At 44.6% G+C, this 24037-nt stretch overlaps 1 protein-coding gene across 1 annotated transcript; it reads left to right on the forward strand.

Moving 5' to 3' along the window:
• Positions 1 to 6106: 6106 nt before the first annotated feature.
• Positions 6107 to 21943, forward strand: ANKRD66 (ankyrin repeat domain 66). Its single transcript, XM_047797355.1, has 4 exons — positions 6107 to 6704; positions 10457 to 10635; positions 12702 to 12930; positions 20931 to 21943. Exons 2-4 carry the CDS (start codon positions 10473 to 10475, stop codon positions 21130 to 21132), a joined length of 594 nt encoding a protein of 197 aa, XP_047653311.1. The 5' UTR covers positions 6107 to 6704; positions 10457 to 10472; the 3' UTR covers positions 21133 to 21943.
• Positions 21944 to 24037: the final 2094 nt, after the last annotated feature.

Here is a 24037-nt window from a genome sequence, read left to right on the forward strand (position 1 = left end):
GAAAGGAGACCTGGCTGTAGACTGAGTGAAAGGAAAGCATGAAGAGAGTGAAAGCCTGGGGCATGCTTATGAGATCTATCCAAGGATACCTGAACCCTCCCAAGCCCCACGGTGACTGGAACCCACGTGTTAGTCATGGAGTCAGTCTGTGTGGCGATGTGCTTTCACCATTGATGTTTGTAGGTCCAGGAATTAGATCAGAGAGGAGGGTTTCGGGGCTTGGAAACTGGCTGAGCAAATTGACCAGAAGTGATGAAAATGAGGGAACCGATGCTAATTTAAAAAGGGATTTCTTTTCTAGCTAAGATGTTACACAGTTGACATGACACATTCGTATTGTTAGAAATCTAAACAAAGCCAGGGAACAAAAGATGGACTATGAGGGTTCCCCCATGGCCCCTACCTCATTAGGTAATTATTTAACAATTTTGGTAGATGTCTTCTAGATGCTTCTCCAGAGGTGCGTGTAGTAATTAAGAGGCCTGAGTCAGGCAGACCAGGGCTTGGGTCCAGTACTGCCTTAAGGCCTTGAGCAATGTACATAGTCTTTTAATCCCTCAGTTTCCTAATCTGTAAGATGGAAGTAGTCGTAGCATCTGTCTCACAGGGGTACAGTGTGTATTAAAAGAGATAATGCCCGTAAATTGCTTAGAACAGTATTTGGTAAGCACAGTGATCACTTGACATATACCTATACATCTCTACACACATTTGTGTACACACAACACACACGCCCCTATGGGAAAGAGAACTCAGATCTGTATGACTACACACGTACATACATCACATGAGTAAGGAGGAAGACCTGAAAAATGTTGGTGATTTGAATGGGCTGGAGGAAGCTACCCTAAGGCAGAATGATGGAAGGGGGAGGTGGAGGGTCATGGTCAGAGGATGGAGGTGGAAGGTCATGGTCAGAGGATGGAGGTAGAAGGTCATGGTCAGAGGATGGAAGTGGAAGGTCATGGTCAGAGGATGGAGGTGGAAAGTCATGGTCAGAGGATGGAGTTTCAAGCACAAGACTTCAGGGGGGAAGCACTTCTAGAGGATGACAGGTCCCAGAAGGCAACTGCTCTACATTTCGAAAGTGGAGAGGAGATAAAGAATCTTTTCCTCAGGGGAGTTCCTGTTGTGGCTCAGTGGTAACGAAACTGACCAGTAACCATGAGGACGCAGGTTCCATCCATGGCTCCGCTCAGTGGGTTAAGGTTCCAGCGTTGCCATGAGCTGTGGTATAGGTTGCTGACATGGCTCGGATCTGGCATTGCTGTGGCTGTGGTGTAGGCCAGTGGCTGTAGCTCGCATTCAATCACTAGCCTGGAACTTCTATATGCTGCACCTGAGGCCTAAAAAAAAGACTAAATAAATAAACAAATAAATAAAATAAAATAAAAAATAAAAAAAACCCAGAATACTTTATTGAGTATTTTAGCCAATTCCACAATTTCTCATCCAGGTTTAGGCTTCATTCCTCCTTGGCAGTGTCTCCATGCCTTCTGCAGACTTGGTTTACTTCTGGACTCCTGAAATTGTAGATGTCACAACCACCTTGTTTGCACACATGCCGGACTCTAAACTCGGATTTGCCCAAACCCGTCTCCAGAACATTTTTCCTTGCCTAAGTCATTGATCTAATCCCTCTTAACCTCATTCAAGAGGTAGGAGGCTTTGTGCTGAGGCCAAGGTACCTGGGGTTCTCTCGGGGCACTGTGATTCATAGTCACCTGGCTCCTTCATCTGGTTGCCGCGTTTTTTGATTCTACACGCATGCACTGTGTCGTCAATTCCCTCCTCCCCATGGCTGCTGTCACCACCCTAATCAAGGTTTGCAAAAGCTCTGCCCTTGACCATCACAAAAGATTTCTTTTGTTTGCATGAGTTAAAGGTGCTCATTCAACCAAATCTAAATTCAATGTATATTCTTTTAAACTCTTCTCCACATAAACGAGTGTATATACATATACACACACTAAATTTTTGGTCATTTTTATAAGATATTTTTTGTCTTTTTTAGGACTGCACCCACGGCATATGGAGGTTTCTAGGCTAGGGGTCAAATCAGAGCTACAGCTGCTGGCCTACACCACAGCTCGTGGCAATGCCGGATCCTTAACCCGCTGAGCAAGGCCAGGGATCAAACCTGTGTCCTCATGGATGCTAGTCAGATTCATTTCTGCTGAGCCACAATGGGAACTCCTAAGATTCTATATTGAACTTAGCAGTATAATACTAATTATAAAACTAACGTTTTACCAAGCCAAGTAAACATGCATCTATATCAAAAGGCTATATATTATTTTCCCTTAGAGTGGAAATCTGGGTTATTTATTAGAAATCTGGATTATTGATCATTTGTAATTTTTGAAATAGCACTTCATTAAATATCCTTGCAGTTACGTTGTTGTGCATGTTTTAAATTATTTCTTTGTGACCAATCCCTAGAAATAGATTTTCTGGGTCAAGTATATGCTTTTTCTTTTCCGATGGCTACACTCATGGCACATGGAAGTCCTCAGGCCAGGGATCGAACCTACGCCACAGCAGCAGCAACACCATATCCTTTAACCCACTGCACCAGGCTGGGGATCGAACCTGCACTGTTGCAGTCACCTGAGCCTCTGCAGTCATATCCTTAAGCCAGTGCACCACAGCGAGAACTCCAGTATATGCATTTCTACCGCCTTCTCTCTCTCCCTCTTCTGTGGGTGTCCCTCACCCCAGAATACATTATACCTTGTGGCAAAATTACTTCTCTAAAATTGATGGACTTGTAATGATTTAACTTCTGCATTCAGAAGCCATCAACATTTCCTACTGTGCGCAGGGAGAAACAAAGTCCAGATATCCTGGTGTGGCACTTGTAGCCTTCCGGGATCTGGCCTCAAACGCCTTTTCATTTAGGTCTCTTGTGTGTTCAGCTTTATACTCACTCAATCATTCTGGCCTCCGTGCCCGGGTATCTCCTTTGCTTGCAGAATTCCTAATTCATAGGTCTGGATCCTGACAGGAAGTATGTGGCACCCTCAAGCTGGGTTATTTGGTGAGTGTTCGATAAAGGGACTGTTTCCAAAGGTGGGAGCAGAATTTAAGGAACCCCCAAAGGCAGTGCCTCTTACCACCCAGGAGCCCGAAGGAGCAAGAGGAGAAAGCAGTGATAGGGACTGCTAACTCTGGAGAGGTCGCACACCTGAAAGAAGCTGTGACCGCTGCAGCCAACGCCTGACCCGCAGACAGGAAGCCCAAGGACCAAAGATTCTAATCCCACTTTCCATCCACCCTCCAATATCCTGCCAGGAATTGGCCAAACCCTACTGGAAACTAGAGGGCGCTGGAGGGCACCAGAGCCCATAGCGCCGTCCAGACAGGTGAGTCTTCCAGGGGAGTGTATCTGATGGGATAGGTGGAAAGGACTTCCTCCTCCAGAGGGCTGAGCCAGAGGCTGGTCCACAAAAATTACGAAGTGTCTGGAGCAGGGCCGCTAGGTGGAAGGATCCCCTGTATGAAGACAGGAACACAAATCCCTTACAGAAGCCCCGTCCAGGAGCTCTTGTTGTGGCTCAGCGGAAACGAACCTGACTAGTATCCATGAGGATGCAGGTTCGATCCCTGGCCTCACTCAGTGGGTTAAGGATCTGGCATTGCCATGAGCTGTGACATAGGTCCCTGACGAGGCTTGGATCCCACATTGCTGTGGCTGCGGTGTAGGCCAGCAGCTGTAGCTCTGATTAGACCCCTCGCCTGGGAACTTCCATATGCCTCAGATGTGACTCTGAAAAAACAAACAAACAGAAAGACGATGAAGAAGAAGCCCCATACACAAGTCAGCATGATGTGGGGCAGCCACACGGACCCACATGCAGGTTGAAACAGGACTGGGAGAGGCTGAGAGCAGAACCCCAGCTGTGTCTCTGAAGGACACACGATGGCAAAATAACACCTTGGAGCCAACACAGCCAACCTGGCAATGCCACTTCCCCAGAACAAAGTTCGGCAAGCCTCACGCCGGGTGGGCGCACACCTCCAGCTGGTGCTCAGCAGCAGCAGTGCTGGAATCCCAGGCCCAGCACATCCTTCTTCTCCAGTCTAAGTCTAGGGATGGTCCCAGATGTGAGCCAAGTCCCCGCTCTCCAACTGGGAGACCCCAGGAAAGCTCCAAGAAGATGCTTATGGGTAGAAGGGAACAAATGATCCAGAAGCACAGATGGAACCTGACTCTCACTTTCCCAGGCCCAAGCTCAGGGACCCCGGAATGTACCTGAGATCTGCACTCACACCAGCAGGTCCTGAGTGTGATCAACTCTCACACTCAATGCACACTAGGAAGTGAAGAGACCTGGCCTGAGTCTGCTTAAGCTCTCTGAGCCTCAGTCTTCTTGCCTGAAAACTACTAATATTGCAGACTTGGTATTAGGATTGATGAGATGGTCGCACGTCCCATTAGCAGATCCTATCATTTGTCGTGTACAAAGAATTAACCTTTTAGTGACATCAGGGTTTATCTCGGTCTTAATTTCATATGGCCTGTGTATTATTTGTGCTCAAATTGTAAATTTCTTTTAGAGTCTTACAGATTTGTTTAGAGTCAAAATACACCTTATTTTTTTAGTCTTGTTTTTACTATTTCCTTTCTCTCTTTCTCCCTCTTCTTTCTTTGCCTCCTTCCTCTCTTTCTTTCTTCCTCTCTTTCTTCCTTTCTTTCTTTCTCTCTCTCTTCCTTCCTTTCTTCCTTCCTTCTTTTCTTTTCTTTCCTTCTTTCCCCTTCCTTCCTTCCTTCCTTCCTTCCTTCCTTCCTTCCTTCCTTCCTTCCTTCCTTCCTTTCTTTCTTTCTTTCTTTCTTTTTCTTTCCCCTTCCTTCCTTCCTTCTTCCTCATTGGTCTCCCTGCTTTCAATCTTGTCTCTCTTTAGTCCATGTAGAAGCCAAAGTTAACCTTTTTGAAACATATAAGTTGCACCATCTTTTTCCTTGCTTAAAACCTTTCAATACCTTCTCCTGGTACTTGGGAAAAAAAAAAAAAAAAAACCCAACCCCTTGCCATGTTGCAGAAGACCTGGAATGGTCTAGCCCTTGCCTGTACCAGACTCATCTTTTCTTCTTGCCCGGTGCCCCATAGACCAGCTGCATCCTCCTCTTTTTTATTCCTCACTTAAGCCAAGCTGTTTCCCTCCTTCTGCCTGGAACACCTTGCCGAGCTCTGGGCCTCTTCTCTTATGCCAGGTCTCAGCTCAGATGTCACCCACTCAAGACATCCACATCACCCTCCTCTCTCATCATTCTCTGCCAGTACACCTTGTTCACGGGACTTAGGCAAGTTATAATTTTGCATGTAGACATTTGTTTTCTTGCTTATTGCCTGTCTTTGTGTCTGAACTCTAAGATCAAAAAAGATAGGAAGGGAGTTCCCATTGTGGCTCAGTGGTAACGAACCCGACTAGTATACATGAGGACTCGGATTTGATCCCTGGCCTCGCTCAGTGGGTTAAGGATCCAGCGTTGCCAGGAGCTGTGGTGTAGGTTGCAGATGCGGCTTGGATCCTGTGTTGCTATGGCTGTGGTGTAAGCTGGTAGCTGCAGCTCCGATTCAAACCCTAGCCTGGGAACTTCCAAATGCTGCAGGTGTGGCGCTAAAAGAAAAAAAAAAAAAGAAAAAAAAATATGAAGAGTAAGTGCCCCATTCTCTACAGGGCCCAGCACAGAGTCTGCTGGGTATGAGGCCCTTGATAAATACACATGGGAAGAAAGGACTGAGAGAAATGGAGGGAAAAAGAAATCAAAACAAAAGGAGAAGGGAGAAAGAATGAGAGTGGGAGTAGGGAGGGAGAGAGAGACAGAAAAGGAGGAGGAAGAGGAAGGAAGGGGGAGGGAGGGGGAGGGGCAGAGGAAGAAGCTCTATGAAGCCAGCATCATCATACAGATACTAGCTGGGTGTTCCTTCTTCCGCTCAGCAGATTGAGAACCTGACATAGTGTCCAGGAAGATTCGGTTTTGCTCTCTGGCCTCCATCAGTGGGCACAGGTCACAGATGCAGCTTGGATCTGATGTTGCTGTGGCTGTGGCGTAGGCCAGCAGGTGCAGCTCCCATTAGAACCCCAGCCTAGGAACCACCGTATGCCACAGGCGCAGCCGTAAAAAGAAAAATAAATAAAAATAAAGATATTAGCAGCTCAGCGTAAGCAGCAAAAAGAGGAGGCAAAACAGAAGCACCTAAAGTTTTTCTCCCTCCCTCCCTCTCCTCCCTCTGCCCTGCGCCAGGTGCTTTTTAAATTATTTCAGCTACTCATCTCTTATGGCCTAATGAGAAAGGTATTAAAACTTTGTTATCGGTGAGACACAAGGAGGCTCAGCAAAGTTAAGGGTCTTGCAGGGCATCTCACAAGCAGGTTCTGAGCAGGAGAGGCACACGTTCTTTGCCACCTTCACGGAGTCCTGGGGACTGGCAATTGCTTTTTTTAATTTTCCTGTTTTCTGATCAAATGCTATTCCAAGAGAACCTGCTAAGCTTGGACCACAGAAGCAGACAGGAATTGCTGAAGAGTTTCAGGGCCAGCAGAGGGGCAATCCCCCTCCCCCAGAGGGTCACATCCTGAGGCTGATGTGATTGGTGGACTTTAATAAGGAAGGCGGGGTCAGTTTCCATAGTGTGAACACAACAAGTCCCGCAGCTAGGACTCCCTGCCAAGGAAGAGCCTGCAGATTTCAAACGAGTGTAAGTATTTTTATATTACCTCTATCTTCAGGTGTTTCCTCCAGTTATTATAGATCACTCATATTTATTAGGACTTATATTTACTGGCTACTTTTGTTTACACTGAAACATGAAAAAGATGGAAATTCAAGTCCATTTAGCTAAATTTACAAGGATTCATGTGTAGGAAAATTTGCTAACTTTTCATAGTCAGTGGTAAGACGAGAGAATTGCATATGTTTTCTGCAAATACATTTTTGGTTTTCTGTTTGAAAGCCTCTAATGAATACCATCCTTGATTTTTCAACAGCTTTATTGAGCGATAATTCCCACAAAAGTCATCCCTTTAAAGTACACGGTTTAGTGGTTTTTAATATATTCAAAGTTGTGAAAGCATTGACTTTCACTATCTAATTTTAGAACATTTTGTCACCCCAGAAAGAAACCCAATACCCCTTAGATCACGTCCCACCCCCAGTTTATCCCAGTCCCATGCCACCAATAATCTGCATCCTGTCCCTACAGATCTGTCTGTTCTGGACATTTCACATAAATGGAATCTTTTACCATGTGGTCTTTTGCGACTGGCTTCTTTCCCTTAGCATGTTTTCAAGGTTCCTGCATGTCGTAGCCTGTATCAGTATCTCATTCTTTGTATTGTCAATACTGTCTTGTTGTATGAATATCCCACATTTTATTGATGAAATGCTCTGTTAATGGGCTTTTGGGTTGTTTCCACTTTTCTGGCTATTAGGAATAAAGCTGCTGTAAATATTTTTGTACAAGTTTTTGTGTGGACGTGTTTTTATTTCTTTTAGGTTATACCTGGGAGTGGAGTTACTGGTCCTGTGATAACTCCATGCTTAACCTTTTGAAGAATTACCAAACTGCTTTCCAAAGTGGCTACACCATTGTCTATTCACCATTACCATGTGTGAGGGTCCCAGTTTCTCCGCATCCTCATGCTTGTTATTGTCTTTTATTTATTTATTTGTTTTGTCTTTTTGTCTTTTTAGGACCGCACCCTCGGGATATGAAGGTTCCCAGGCTAGGGGTCTAGTTAGAACTGTAGCTGCTGGCCTACCCCACAGCCACAGCAACGTCAGATCCAGATCTGAGCCACATCTTTGACCTACACCACAGCTCACCACAGCAAAGCCAGATCCTTAACCCACTGAGTGAGGCCAGGGATTGAACCTGCAACCTCATGGTTCCTAGTCGGATTCGTTTCCAGTGCACCAGACGGGAACTCCTATTGTTTGTCTTTTAAAGGATAGTTATCCTAGTGGCTGTGAAGTGGTGTCTCATTGTAGTTTTGATTTGCGTTTCCCTGGTGACTAATGATGTTGGGCATCTTTTCATGTGCCTACTGGCTATGTACATATTTTGGGGGAAAAATCCTGTTTATATGCTTTGACCATTTTTTGTTGTTGTTGTTGTTGTTGTTGTTGTTGTTGCTATTTCTTGGGCCGCTCCCGCGGCATATGGAGGTTCCCAGGCTAGGGGTCGAATCGGAGCTGTAGCCACTGGCCTATGCCAGAGCCACAGCAACGCGGGATCCGAGCCGCGTCTGCAACCTACACCACAGCTCACGGCAACGCCGGATCGTTACCCCACTGAGCAAGGGCAGGGACCGAACCCGCAACCTCATGGTTCCTAGTCGGATTCGTTAACCACTGCGCCACAACGGGAACTCCACTTTGACCATTTTTAATTGAGTTTTTTTTTTAATTGTCGAGTTGTAAGAGTTCTTTGTCTTCTAGCTACAAGTCTCTTATCAGATGATTTGCAAATATTTTCTCCAATTCTGTAGTTGCTTTTGCACTTTCTCAAAGGTGTTATTTACAGAGCAAATGTTTTTATCTTTGGTGAAATTTAATTTTGTTGTCATTGTGCTTTTGTTGCCACAGTATGAGCCATTGCCTGACCCAATGTGTTGAAGATTTACTCCTGTGTTTTCTTCTAAGAGTGTTAGTTTTAGGTCTTATATTGAGGTCTGGGATGTGTTTTAAGTTTTGTAGTTTTGTATGTAATATGAGGTAGACAACCAACCTAATTTTTTTTTTTTTTTTTTTTTTTTGCGTGTGGCTGTTCAGTTATGTCAGTACCATTTGAAAAGACTATTCATTCCCCATTGAATGTTCTTGGCACCAGTGAAATCAACTGACCATTGACTTTAAGGTTTTATTACATTGCTCTCTGTGTCTAACTTTAGGCTGCCCGGCTTACTTTGTACCACACTCTTGATTACTGTAGCTTTGTAGAAAGCTTAGAACGTGTGAATTCTCCTGTGTTCTTCTTGTTCAAGATTGTTTTGGCTGTTCTGAGTCCCTTGCATTTCCATATGAGCTTTTAGAATCGGTTCATTAATTTCTCCATGAATGATTTAGCTACTCACTGAAAAATTCTACTTGAACTGCAACTTACCCATGAGAAGTGGAATTTTCTTGGTATGAACTCAAATGTGAAACAAATGGGATCCACCCTGGTGAACATCAGACCAATTGCCAGCATGGTAAATGAGGCCAAGACGTTTTATTTTTTAATTTTTCATTTAATTTTATTTATTTATTTTTTTAGGGCCGCACCTGAAGCAAATAGAGGTTCTCAGGCTAGGGGTCTGATGGGAACTGTAGCTACTAGCTTACACCACAGCCACAGCCACAGCCACGTGGGATCTGAGCTGCGTCTGCGACCTACACCGCGCAGCTCACGGCAGTGCTGAATCTTTAACCCACTCATCGAGGCTAGGGATCGAACCCGCGTCCTCATGGATACTAGTTGGGTTCATTGACTGCTGAGCCATGACAGGAACTCCCAAGACCAAGACATTTTACTATTGTAATGAAAATAGCTTTGACCTCATGGATCCCCTGAAAGGGCCCAGGGAGTCCTAAATATCTACAGACTGTAATTTGAGAACTGCTGGTGTGTGTCCGTTTTTTTGTTTGTTTGTTTGTTTCTTTGCTTTTTATGGCCCAACCAGCAGCATATGGAAGTTCCCAGGCTAGGGGTCGAATCGGAGCTGCAGCTGCCACAGCCACGGCAACATGGGATCTGAGCTGCATTTGCGAACTACATCGAAGTGCACAGCAATGCTGGATCCTTAACCCACTGAGTGAGGCCAGGGATGGAACCTCTGTCCTCATGTGTACTAGTCAGTTTTGTTACCACTGAGCCACTTTGGGAACTCCTAAACCCATTGTTTAGATGAAAGGTTAAGGCACAGAATTACATAACTGACTCAGAGTCACATTGCTAGCACTTTGGCGTAGGAGCAAGAAATAGTAACAGGAAGTGGTTTGAGGTCAAATGTCAGTCCATGATTTTAGCCTGTAATCCTATACGCAGAAAGGAGCCATTGATAGTTTTGGGGGTGGGTGATTGGCAGACACTAACTACAACAGTTAAGACCCAAAGGCACACACAAAACAACCTTGGGAGTTCCTGCTGTGACACAACAGGGTGGCGAAAGGGGGGATGTCTCTGCAACACCAGGACTCAGGTTAAATTCCTGGCTGGGCACTGTGGGTTTAAGACTATGGCATTGCCGCAGCTGCAGCATAGGTTGCAACTGCGGCCCAGATCTGATCCCTGGCCCGGGAACTCCATGTGCCTTGGGGCAGCCCAAACAAACAAACAAAAACTTGGACAACCCCGGATGCACATGTGTGAGGTCAGAAAGAAAGTAAACAATAAGGAATCCCATGGACTCAGCCATGAGGAGTAATGAGTTGCAGAGAATTTCCTAAGGGGCATGTTTCTTCCCACAGTTGTTTTTCTTTGGTCATGGAATTGATCAAACTGTCAGACATGACAAAGCTCCACCAGGCCGTGGCTGCAGGAGACTACAATTCAGTGAAAAGGATTTTGAAGAAAGGTCTTTGTGACCCAAACCACAAGGACATGGACTGGAATGACCGAACCCCCCTTCACTGGGCCGCGATCAAAGGTGAGTGGGCCATCCCCAGGTAGATGGTCCCTTGGGGTCCATCATTCATGAGGTCACCTGTTGGTAGTCGGTGTGGGGTGGCAGAACCACCTCACACCTTTCTTGGGAGCCCGAGGAATGAATGGGAGCCATTTCAATCCAGGCGCCACCACCTACTAGTTGCCACACCTTGGGCAAGTTATTTAACATCTCCAGGCCTTAGTTTACCCATCTGTATAATAGAGCAGTAACGCTGCCTTGGAATCTTGTAGTGAGGATTCAGTAAGATAATGGGTGTATACTGCCTACCACAGAGCGGCTCTCAATATTAGCCCTCTGCCCTCTTGACCTCTAGCAGGAATGGGACATCCCTCTGCCTGCAGGGCAAGAACTTCACCTTGTTCATGGCTGGGGACATGCCAAACAAGGCTCAGTTACAGAACTGGAAGAGGATTGTGGCAAAAATGCAGCCAGTGGGCTTGTGGAGACCTTCCGCCATAAAACACTCTTAAAGGATGTTAGGCGAGGGTGTAGTCAACTTTGCTTTTTGAAAGTTTGTTTTGATTCCTGTACGGAGAATGGATTGTCAGGAAGCAAGCCTGGTGGTAGAGAAATTAGCTGGGAGAATTTTGCAGAAATGTCGGTGCAAAGCGATAGGAGCTGTACGAAAGCACCTGTCAGGGAATATTTGCTGTATGCTGGGCCCCCTGTGCTCTGTATGCCTGTGATGTAATTTGTACTCACGAGTATGCAGTGGGGTGGGTGGCAATATCCTAATTTACAAATAAAGAAAAAGCCTCAGGTGTTCGTTTCTCATTTGAGATGCCACAGTTAGCAAGTGTTATTTATTAATAGGTGTAAACCCACAGTTTTCTTGCTTGCTTTTTAGGACTGCACCTGCAGCATATGGAATTTCCCAGGCTAGGGGTCACAGCTCATGGCAACGCCAGATCCTTAACCCACTGAACAAGGCCAGGGATGGGACCTACATCCTCATGGATACTAGTTGGGTTCGTTTCCACTGCACCACAACAGGAACTCCCATCTTGCTTTTTTCTGTCTTTCATTCTTTTTTTCTTTTTTTCGGTCACTGGCTTGCAGGGGCTTGATGTGGTATCTCAGTTCCCAGACCAGGGACTGAACTCAAGCCACCAAATCCTAACCACTAGGCTGCCAGGGAACTCCCAAACCCACATCTTTCTGACTAAAAAACCTGTGCTCTTAATCTCTTCTAGCTTTCAAGCATTTTTTTTTATGGAGATGTTATTGACATAACATTATATCCGTTTCAGGCTTACAACATAATGATTCCATTTTTTTAATGTGTTATGAAATACCCACCCCAGTAAGTCTAGTTAACATCTGTCACTACATAGTTACAATTTTTTTCCCTTCTGATTACTTTTAAATCTCCTGTCTTAACAACTTTCAAATATGCAATACAGTATTATTAATTAGAATCACCATGCACCTTACATCCCAGTGATACTTATTTTATAAAATTCACACTTTGGAAATGTCTACCCCTTGACCACCTTCACTCATTACCATCAACCTGTTCTCTGAATCTACAAGCTTGTTTTGCTGTTTTCAGATCCTATATAGAGTGAACTCATAGGATATTTGCCTTTCTCTGGCTGACTTATTTCACTTAAGACAATGCCCTCGAGGCCCAGCCATGTTGTTGCAAAAGATTTGGTTTTGAAATCAGCATTGAGACTGCCAAAAACAGAGTGAGCCTTCCTGGTGCCAGCACAGGCTGGTGAGCAATGACTTGGGGATAAAAGCAGGATTCCTGGGCGGGGTCTGCAGGAATGGATGGGGGAGAGATGGGGGGAAGGGGAGGGTGTCCTGGCATGAGCAGAGGGGATCCTTGCAGGGCTGAGGCCCAGTGTGGGGGCAGTGGGATTAGGTGGGGCACGGAGACCCTGGTAAGGAGAGGGAGGAGGGAGAAGGGGGTGAGGCTGGGAAACTGGAGGAGTCTCAGGGGTAAGCGTCTTCCCTTCTTTTTTGCCACCCAGACTCGCTGTGGCCTCCTGCAGAGACATCTTCCTCTTACCCTCCTGTCTCTTCCTGGTCCCTCTCAGGACATCTGGAGGTGCTGCAGCTCCTGATAGACCACGGAGCCAGACCCTGCCTGGTCACTGATGTGGGCTGGACCCCAGCTCATTTTGCAGCTGAGTCGGGCCACCTGCATGTGCTCAAAACGCTGCACGCGTTGCACGCCGCCATCGATGCCCCGGACTTCTTTGGAGACACGCCGAAGAGGATCGCGCAGATCTACGGGCAGAAGGCCTGTGTGGCCTTCCTGGAGAAGTAAGTTCCCTTTGCTTCCAGCAACAAAGGGAGGAGAAACGGGGCCTGTGATTCAAGGTCTTCGCCGACTCAGCGGCCTCAGGTTGATGAAAATGAAATGAGGACCTCCAGCCAACGTTTGAGTTGGGTTTTTTCTTTTTTTCATCAATTTTTTCACTAAAATGGCTAGTTTGAGGTGGGTACTGTATTGTTTTAGCTTACATAAGAGCTGTGGTTTGGGATGTGTTCATTTGATATTTGCCAAACAGATACACACTACAGTATATAAAAGAGATAAACGTCAAGGTCCTACTGTGTAGCACAGGGAGCTGTGTTCAATATTTTCTAATAATCTATGATGGAAAAGAATCTGAAAAAGAATCTATATCTATAGATCTATATCTGTCTATATCTATACACCGGAATCACCTGGCAGCACACCAAGAACTAAAACAATACTGTAAATCAACTAAACTTCAGTTGAAAAAGAAGTCATCATGACATTACAGAAAAAACATTAGAGAAGTGTGTCAGGCAGTTGGGTTAATAAAAAATATGATATTGTTTTCTGGAAAAAGTCTATTGTTTTAAAGTCATAATTATTATCATTATATGTGATTGATATATTTTAATAATATAAATTATTATAACTCTTGATTTAGAGTGTACAAAAATTATATCCAGATAAGGAGTTCCCATCATGGCACAGCAGAAATGAATCCAATTTGGAACCACGAGGTTGCCGGTTCACTCCCTGGCCTTGCTCAGTGGGTTAAGGATCCGGTGTTACCATGAGCTGTGGTGTAGGTTGCAGACATGGCTCGGATCTGGCACTGCTGTGGCTTGTGGTGTAGGCTGGCAGCTGTGGCTCCGCTTGGATCCCTGGCCTGGGAACCTCCACATGCCACGGGTAGGGCCCTCAAAAGCAAAATAAAAAAAAAAAAGTAAAAATTATCTCCAGATGAATCAGGTGGAACACCAACCTTGAAAAAGGGACATGGTCCAAGATTCATGGACACCCCTCTTTAGATTCTCGAAAGGTATTCGAACCAGCCATGTGACCTTGGGCAAGTTTCCTTCCTGACCCTGCTTTCTCATATTTAAAATGAAGCAGGTGAATTAGACTATGATCCATAAAGGCGCTTCTGCCTTTTAAATTTTCTATTTGTCTGTGAATCTCCTACTCACACACTCACCAAAGATGAGAACTTTTCTAGCACTTGTTACTTTTTGCCTCTCAGCCAAGTGTTCGAATAGAATTAAGCATCAATTATGGACATGGAAGTTCCAGCTCTGAAAGAGACCAAAATGAAATTTAGGAATGTGTCAGCTGGTCGGATTAAAAAGCAATTCATGCAAGGGACAGTGAAGTCGTCCTAGAGGGAGGGCAGAATTGTTTAGAAACCCAAATGAGATTGATAACAAATCTATTGGTTGGGCAGTTCATGGTGGGGAGGGGGAGTAATAGTGAAATGCCCTTCTTGAAAATAAAGTTATCTTCAGAAAGTTAAACTGGTAAAACCTTGCCTGTGATATGAGTTATCTGTAGAACTAAGCCAAGAGACTTTCCCTTAAAAGTGGTGTCCCATATTTAAAATATTCATAGTCAGGGTTCCCATTGTGGCACAGTGGAAACGAATCCAACTAGGAACCAAGAGGTTGTAGGTTTGATCCCAGGCCTCACTCTGTGGGTTAAGGATGTGGCATTGCTGTGAGCTGTGGTGTAGGTCGAAGACGCAGCTTGGATCCAATGTTGCTGTGGCTGTGGCCTAGGCCGGCAGCTGTAGCTCCAGTTGAACCCCTAGCCTGGGAACCTCTATATGCTGTGGGTGTGGCCCTAAAAAGCAAAAAATAAATTAAAAAATAAAATAAAATATTCACAGTCATAATTAAGGTGATTTGGGGTCTTACTGAGGACTTTAGCTTGGGAAACAAACCTCTCAGTAGTTCTGAGAAACTGCTCTGAAGAGGCTCATTTATAGATGACTTTTTTGACTAAGGACTACCTGCAGTCAAACATACATCTTGGTAAAAGATTACTGCTCATAACAAAGAACAAATGGCTCAAGTTAATGATTACAGTGCTTTTCCATGTATGGGAAAACGCAAGAGGTGGGTTCATTAAAATTCTTCCTGAGATAATGTCTCACTATGGAGCCTGCTTGTCCAAAGCACGGAGCATCCTGTGATTGCATTTAATTTCCTCTATTTGAAGCAGAGTCCTTCACGCTGTTTTCTTAATCTCTTCTGTCTGAAGCACAGAGTACACTGTGGGTCAGCTGACTGCGGCAGGTCCATCTTTGCAGGATTGAATGGTGAGCAGAACACTCTTTGCTCATCTTCTGTTCACGTCCCCATGATACCCTGCTTCTTTCCCTCTTTTCCCACTCTTCTCAAATGTCTATCCCTTTGTCTTTCTATAGCATATAACCCAGAATTCCCAGCTTTGAATCATCTCTGTCTCCTCCACTCTTACTCTTGGTCTGCTAGGGAAAAGCTCACAAATAAGTGGATGCTCTAAGGTTTCTGTCTTCAGCCGAGCCCTCAGAACACTCTAGGCCATCTCTCCCTGTCCTTCTCTGTCATGGACAATTTCAAGTCCCCATCACACTTCAGCCTGTCCCTCAGAGGCTGTGCTTTCTACTTCAGAGGGAATATAGAAGCCATGGGTATACATTTTCAAACCTCTTAACCTCCATGGTGTGTATACATCTATATCTATTCCTTTCCTGCTTTCCTGTTATCCCTTCATTGGATGAAGGGTCTATGGCTCCAAACAGAGACCCTTCTAACATCTGCTGTGTCTTTCTGATCCCCTCCATTTTTTAAAAAAATATTTATTCATTTATTACTTGCTTTTTAGGGCTGCATCCGTGGCATATGGAAGTTCTCAGGCTAGGGGTCAAATCAGAGCTGCAGCTGATGGCTTACACCACAGCCACAGCCCCACAGGATCTGAACCATGTCTGTGACTTACACCACAGCTCACGGCAATGCCAGATCCTTAAACCACTGAGCTGAGACCAGGGATCGAACCTGTGTCCCCATGGATACTAGTAGGATTCGTTTCTGCTGTGCCACAATGGGAACTCCTGATTTCCTCCATTTCTAAGCTACTTGAAAGGTCATCTATGCTGTTGTCTTCCTTCCCCACCCACTCTGCAGTGCCTTTCCGCATCACTGAATTGAATCCTCTCTCATCCACAGAGATCCTTGCTGCTAAATGAATGGCCTCTCCTCAGGCATTACCTCCACTTAGCATTTGATAGCTTTTCTCTGTTGTTTTATCTGCTGCTCCTCTCTTGGGGTTCTCCTGCTAGATGACCATTTCCACTTATGATTTTTCTAAGATCTAATCCTCCCATGCCTTGTAGATCCTGGAATGCCTCAGGGTCCTGTCTTTGGTTCTCCTCTACTGACTTTCTCTGAGTAATCCCTCAGCCTCTCCCTAGGGACCCTTGGTGGATGACCTTGATACGTGACCCCAGCATAACTGAAGTGGAGGAGGGGTGATTCCTCCAAATGGTGGGAAGTGAGTGCTCTTACCAGGAAAAGTGCTCAGCAGAAAAAAGCAATTAAGATTAACCACATCACGTGCATGCCGTTTCTACTTATCTCCCATGAGGAACTTCCCTTGTGAAAGTTAGAGGGCTTGGAGGGAAGGAATCCTGATTAAGGGGAAAGCAATCTGGACCCTAAAATATAGCTGAGACCTGGCTCATGGAGGAGGGAGAAAGAGTCTTGATTTGGAGTGAAGGTACCAGGCTAGAAATGTATGTAGGTTGTGTGTGGATGGGAGGGGGTAGAGGGATATTGGAGGGATGAGCAGCCCAGCTAAGTCGAGCTTTCATGCTAGAGAGGAGTGGAGAATAAGGCTGTGTGGGTGGGTGACCACAGTGATCTGGGCAACCAGATGGGCATGAACTCATCAAGGGATTGGCAAGATGAAGCAAGGCTTTAGCTAAGCTACTCCTGTAGTGGAAGAGAAGGCAATGATGCTGTGCAGGTAGGGTTGGAGGCACTTAGACTAGAGGCAAGGAGATCACATAAGGAATTTCTTTTTTTTTAATTGTATTGAGAGTTCCCATAGTGGCTGAGTGGGTTAGTGCCAAGACCAGCTCAGCAGGATGGGACTGAAGAACAGGTGCTATGGAACTTAAGGAAAAAAAGTTAACATAAAACAAGACACAGAGACATTTATCTTAAGTAAAGGTGGCAACCGGGGGACTCAAGGTCTCAGGGACCAAGAGCCCTGCCTCAAGAAACCACACTGCTTTTATTGTGCTCTTGAGGATGACATCAAGCGAAAAGGGGGTTGTAGGTGCAGGATATAGGTTTTTTTATTATTTTAAAAGTCACTTAGCTGGTAGATGGTTAAATTTTTTACTCTAAACTATAGGCATTTAAGAATCATTAGCATTTGAGTTAGCTATCTATGCATAGCATTTCAGAGACTCCTCACTGTGCTTCTGCAAAGGGCATGCCTATTTGTGGCAACCCTGTGTGCCTAGGTTTGCACCTTGGTTCTCTTTTCTTTTTTTTTTGTCTTTTTGTCTTTTTTGTTGTTGTTGTTATTGTTGTTGTTGTTGCTATTTCTTGGGCCGCTCCCGCGGCATATGGAGGTTCCCAGGCTAGGGGTTGAATCGGAGCTGTAGCCACCGGCCTAAGCCAGAGCCACAGCAACGTTGGTTCTCTTTTCTAATGCATATTCTGCTAACGACCACTCATAAACCACTTGGTCATGAGGTTCCTCTTTCTCTTATTCTTTAGAGGACATATTGTGCTTGTGCAAATGGCGTGCCAATCTGCACAGGTCCAGCGCGCCTAGACCCTTGTATTATGTCCTCATTCAGCTGACCCCACGAATAACCCATGCATTTAGGTCTTTGTTCTTAAGCTTAAGTCATTTACCAGCACTGTGACTGTTTTTCAAGCAGGAAGGTGGGATAAAGAAAAGAAGGACAAGATGGAGTTTTCAGCAAAGAGGCTAAGGAAATATTATAAAAATATGTCTCGCAGCAGGTTAGGACCTGACATGTTGTCCCTGAGGATGTGGGTTCCATCCCTGGCCTGGCTCAGTGGGTTAAGGATCCAGTGTTGCTACAAGCTGCAGCAGAAGTCACAGATGCAGCTCGGATCTGGCACTGCTGTGGCTGTGGCATAGGCCAGCTGCTGCAGATCCAATTCGACCCCTGGCCTGGGAACTTACATATGCCACAAATCCGGCCTCCCAAAGAAAGACAGACAGACAGAAAATTAAAAAGAAGAAAAAAATCGTAGCAGAGTAAGTTCATTTACAATGTTGTGTTAATTTCTGCCGTATAGCAAAGTGACTCAGTTATACATATATATGTACCTCTTCGTATTCTTTTTTTTTTTTCGGGCTTTTTGCCTTTTCTAAGGCTACTTCCACAGCATATGGAGGTTCCCAGACTAGGGGTCTAATTGGAGCTGTAGCCACCGGCCTACACCAGAGCCACAGCAACACGGGATCCGAGCCGAATCTGCAACCTACACCACAGCTCATGGCAACGCCGGATCCTCGACCCACTGAGCAAGGCCAGGGATCAAACCTGCAACCTTATGGTTCCTAGTTGGATTTGTTAACCACTGCACCACGACGGGAACTCCCCTTTTCATATTCTTTATCATGATGGTTTATCACAGGATATTGAATATAGTTCCCTATTCTCTATAATAGGATCTTGTTTTTTACCCACCCTATATATAATAGCTTGGAATTTTTTAATGCTCATTTTGCAGGTAAGTGGGATCCTGTACTAGAATGATGAAGGGAGAGGATACAAAAGAATTTTCAAAGAAGCTTAAACAGTATTTGACCATTTTCTGAGTATCCTAGGCATCCTAGGGGAACAATTCAACTTAGGATCCAGCCTCTCTTAAGCAGGGAATCTCTCATGCATCAAATATTTTTTTTTGAGCCCTCCTATATGCATGGCATTGAAATAGATACTAAAAAAGATGCAAACTGTTACATTTAAGCAGACAGACAATGCAGTCCTGTTGCATAGCAGGGGAAACTATGTCCAATCGCTTGTGATGGAACATGATGAAAGTTAAGAAAGAGAGTGTGTCTAGAGGTATGACTGGGTCACTTTGCTGTCCAACGGAAATTGACAGAACAATGTAAATCAGCTGTAACAAAAATGTTAAAAATACATAATAGAAAGGTGTTAAAGATACATCAGATGCAGTGTTGGACACGAAGATGCTCCCCATCTAGACTAAGACATAACTTGTTTACACAAATAACATCAATAGAAGATAGAAAGTAACAAGGGTTGAAAGAACATAGGAGGGAGGCTGTGTGGTATGAATAAGAAGGTCACTTCTGGCTTGTTGGGGAAAAGGGACTGAGGGGCAAGCAGGTTTGCTATCCTCTGAATGAACTGCGCTTTTTAAAAGCAAATTTGACTGAAGTGTAGTTGATTTACAATGTTGCATTAATTCCTGCTGTGAACTGTGCTTTTTATCATGCTTTGCAGTTATAATACTGTTTGCCCTGTGTGTACCATCATCCAGCCTCTCAAATTTCCTTTGTCCTCATCCGGGCTCAAATTTTGTCTCTGTGAATGGCTTTAAGCAAGTCACATACCTTTGGCTTCCTATGCAAAACAGTGTTTTCGGTTTTTTTGCGTTATTATGGTTTTTTTTTTAAATTTTACTTTATTGAAGTATAGTTGATTTATAGTGATGCCTTACGTTCTGCTGTACAGCAAAGTGATTCAGTGACATACATATTCTTTTTTTTTTTTTGTCTTTTTGCCATTTCTAGGGCCGCTCCCACGGCTTATGGAGGTTCCCAGGCTAGGGGTCCTAATCAGGAGCTATAGCCACCAGCCTCCGCCAGAGCCACAGCAACGCAGGATCCGAGCTGCGTCTGCAACCTACACCACAGTTCACGGCAATGCCGGATCGTTCACGCACTGAGCAAGGGCAGGGACCTGAACCCGCAACCTCATGGTTCCTAGTCGGATTCGTTAACCACTGCACCACGACGGGAACTTTTTCATCTCCTTTTCCATTATGGTTTATTACAGGGTATTGAATATAGTTCCCTGAGCTATGCAGTAGGACCTTGTTGTTTATCCATTCTCTATATAATAGCTTGCATCTGCCAATCTCAAACTCCTAATCCTTCCCTCTTCCCCTCTCTGACCCCCGGCAACCACAAGTCTGTCATATATATTGAAAAAAGTATTTTTGTATGCTTCCCATCATCCATGTGTGTATGATGATCAACTCATCTATTTCTCCACCTATCACCTATTCTATTATTCTCTATCTGTCTATCTATCATCTATCACCTATTCTCTGCATAAAACCATTTATACATATAATACAGATGTGATTATGAGTGATTTTTATTTTCTTCCCTATATCTTCCTGTATTTTAAAATTGTTCTACAATGAATAGACATAGCTTTTGCAATTAGGGAAAAATGCAATTAAAAAATAAGTGGATGCAGGTTCAATCCCTGGCCTCACTCCATGGGTTAAGGATCCAGCATTGCCATGAGCTGTGGTGTAGGCTGAATATGTGGCTCGGATCCAATGTTGCTGTGGCTGTGGCTGTGGCCAGCAGCTGCAGCTCTGATTAACCCCTAGCCTGGGAACTTCCATAGGCTGTGGGCGTGGCCCTAAAAAGACAAGAAAAAAATTAAAAAATGAATAAATGAAGGAAGACACCCTCCCCATAAGACAGCAGCTTGCTCTATAAACTGTGAGCACTTCAGGAGTTAGCAGAGCCTTCTTCGAGCCAAGTGCCTGTCTTTGACCTATGGTCGTCATCCCACCAGACACACCTGTCTTCTCTACCTCAAAGTAGTTTCCTGCTAAGCAGTACACTTGGATGTGCTTGAACTTGGCCCCCTTTCTCCTTGACCAGATGACAGAGGTGCCCCTGGCTGTGTACAGAAGGCAGAGGAGAGGTCCCTCGCAGGCCGGGCAGGCTGTCTGGTCCCCAGATTGCGGGCTGAGAGCTGGCTCCCTTCTCCTAGGGCTGAACCTCAGTGCCGGGACCACCGCCAGGCTGCCAGGCAGAAGGGGCTGCAGCTGGATCAGCGGGACGAAGACTGGGATGCCAAGAAGAGGGAGATGGAGCTGTCGCTTCCTTCTTGGAATCCAAACCCTGAGAAGAAAAAGAGTAAGAGACAGCGAGGGCCCACCAAGCTCAGCAACACTAAGGAGAGGAGAGTGTGAGAGGATGGCCTCCGAGGGGTGGGAGCCTCTGAGGGATGGCAGGAGACTTTCCCTGGCGCCAGAATGGTTATTAGGTATGTGTCCTCCTGCTCCATCCTAGACCATTAATTATCAGACAGCTTCTACCCGTAGCTCCTGACCTATCATTCAGCCTGGAAGTCTTGCCTGGACTCTCTCTACATGGGCTGTCCCCTCCTTGCTAATACCTGCTTGTCCCCAAGAATGATCAGGAGGGAACAAATGTGATTTGCACTGTCACCAAGTGCTTTGTACTGTCAGCATCTCCTGAGCCCCTCGATGCAATTCTAGAGCTCCAGGCGCAAAGAAAAATCTCCTCCTAAGGAAACTTCATTGTTTCAATGCAAAAAAAAAAAAAAAAAGCAACAACTGTATCTGAAAAGTCTTCAGCATTCTCAGGTCAGTTAATCTATGAACAAAAGTTTGTTGTCACATAGACCAAGCACAAAGAGGAAGAGATGGGTCTTAGTTTCCAGCTATTTATTCTTATGAGGGATAGAAAACCACAATTTCAGCAGGGCCATTTTTACCACCAATCCCTTCTACATAGGAGAAAACAACCTAGACAATAGACCAGCTCAGTGAGAAATAAAAACCTTGGTTTAATTTCTTCCCACTTAGTAATGACACATGGCATAAAATAATGGAACATGTGATGACAGCTCTGTTTGATCAGTGGTATATTTTAGAAAATCTAAATACAGATCAGATGCTGCCAATGAAAATATAGCATTGGCATTGAGATGAACTATAAATGTAAAATGCGTATTATATTTTGAAGACCTAGGATAAAAAATCATGAATCATTAATAATAATTAATACTAAATGTTAATTTTTTTTTTGTCTTTTTGTCTTTTCTAGGGCCACACCCGCTGGCATATGGAGGTTCCCAGGCTAGGGCTCTAATCGGAGCTGTAGCTGCCAGCCTATGCACCACAGCCACGGCAACGAGGGATCCGAGCCGAATCTGTGACCTACATCACAGCTCACGGCAACGCCGGATCCTTAACCCACTGAGTGAGGCCAGGGATTCGAACCCAAAACCTCATGGTTCTCAGTCGGATTTGTTAACCACTGAGCCACAATGGGAACTCCTAAGTGTTAATATTTTGGATATTATATTAACTAAAAGGTATTACTAACATAAATTTTACCTTTTATCCTTTCAGTTTTTTTTTAAATGTGTCTAGTAGACTGTTTAAAATTATATAAGTGGCTCCCCTCCCCACCCCCGCCCCCACCATCAGATAGCAGTGCCATAGAAACTGAACCATATTTACAGCCTCCACCAGGCAGCTGGGCTGGAGCACTTGAAGTGGTTAGTTTCCAGTTCTGCTTCCTTACTCAGAAAATCAGCGATACCGCTTTCATAATAAGAGTTCCTCTTTTGCTGACAGTATGGTGAATTAATTGTTTTCCTCCTAAAACCAGTCTTTCTTAGTAAGCACAACCTTTAAAGATCACAGGCTTATGAGTTAAGCAGACTTAGGTTTGTATCCTCCTCTAGGAAATAAGCAAAATAATCCTTACTTCCTGGGATTGCTGTGCAGGATGATGCATAACATGCTCGCAGCAGCACTCTGTAACTGGTCCAGGTAATGGCTATTGTATTACTATAGGAGTGAGTTACAGCTTTTCTTGAGAATTCCAAAGGGATCCAGGAAGGATGCCTCTTATGGGTTGAGTCAGGCGCTCCATTGTCCAGTCCATAAATATCCCCTGCCTAGTTTCATAACATGGATAAGAGCCTGCCTTCCACTGTCTGGAAAGACCTGGACCAAACACTGGTGAATGTTCTTAGGGTCCTTTGCTGGGTCCATAACCCCCTGCCACCCAGCATCCTCACTGAGTCCCCCTTCAATGTTAACCTCATCAAAGCATGAGGAGGAGTTTATTTCTTGTCCCACCAGTTTTTGTACAGTTTATGATGACCACAGAAAGAGGACATGAAAATAGCTTCCTTGTATGAAGAATCTATTGCGATGCAGATTCTGTACTAAGCACTATATGTGCATTATTTCGAATCTGCATGACACACCTGCAAGGTGGATATCATTGTCCCCAGTTGACACCACAAACTAAAATTCTGAGAGGTTGAGTGACTTTGTCCTAGGCCACCTAGCTTATGCTTATAAAACCTTTAAAGTGTGCCTGAATTGGGTGGAGCGCTAACCCTTCAGGCTGTGTGAGCTCAGGGCGGGTTGCTTAACTTCTCTGTTTTCCCTGTCTGTAACTTGGGGAAAATACAGTGTGTCATGAGGAAGACAATGAGATAAGCATCACACATTTAGTATAATGCTCCCCATATTGAAAGGTCATTAAATTACATGGAAATCTTTTCTTGGCCATTGAAATTTTTCATATCTTAGTATTTTTTTTTTTTTATTTTAACAGCTGCACCTGCAGCATGTGGAAGTTCCCGGTCTAGGGGTTGAATTGGAACTGCAGCTGCAGACCTACACCACAGCCATGGCAACCCTGGATCCAAGCACAGCTTGTGGCAATGCCAGGTCCTTAATCCACTGAGTGAGGCCAGGATTGAACCCGCACCCTCATGGACACTATGTCAGGTTCTTAACCCACTGAGTCACAGTGGGAACTACCCTCATATCTTATTAAAAAAAATCAGTATTTACTGAACAGATTCTGTATCAGAAAACAGAGCACAAGGTGTATCTTCATGAAATAAAACATGAAACACGCAGTCAATGATTTTATTATTTGGCATTAGGATATCAAAGAAGTTTGTGAGATTGTTGTTCCGGCATAAATTCCTTGGCATTGCTTGAGAGAGCATCTCAAATAGCGTGAATTCAGCCAAACACATTGTTAAAATTTTCTCTTACCAGTGTTCTGACTTTCATCTTTGATCTTATGATTTAGGCC

The sequence above is a fragment of the Phacochoerus africanus genome, chromosome 9, assembly GCF_016906955.1.
Source record: "Phacochoerus africanus isolate WHEZ1 chromosome 9, ROS_Pafr_v1, whole genome shotgun sequence".
Classification (NCBI taxonomy): domain Eukaryota; kingdom Metazoa; phylum Chordata; class Mammalia; order Artiodactyla; family Suidae; genus Phacochoerus; species Phacochoerus africanus.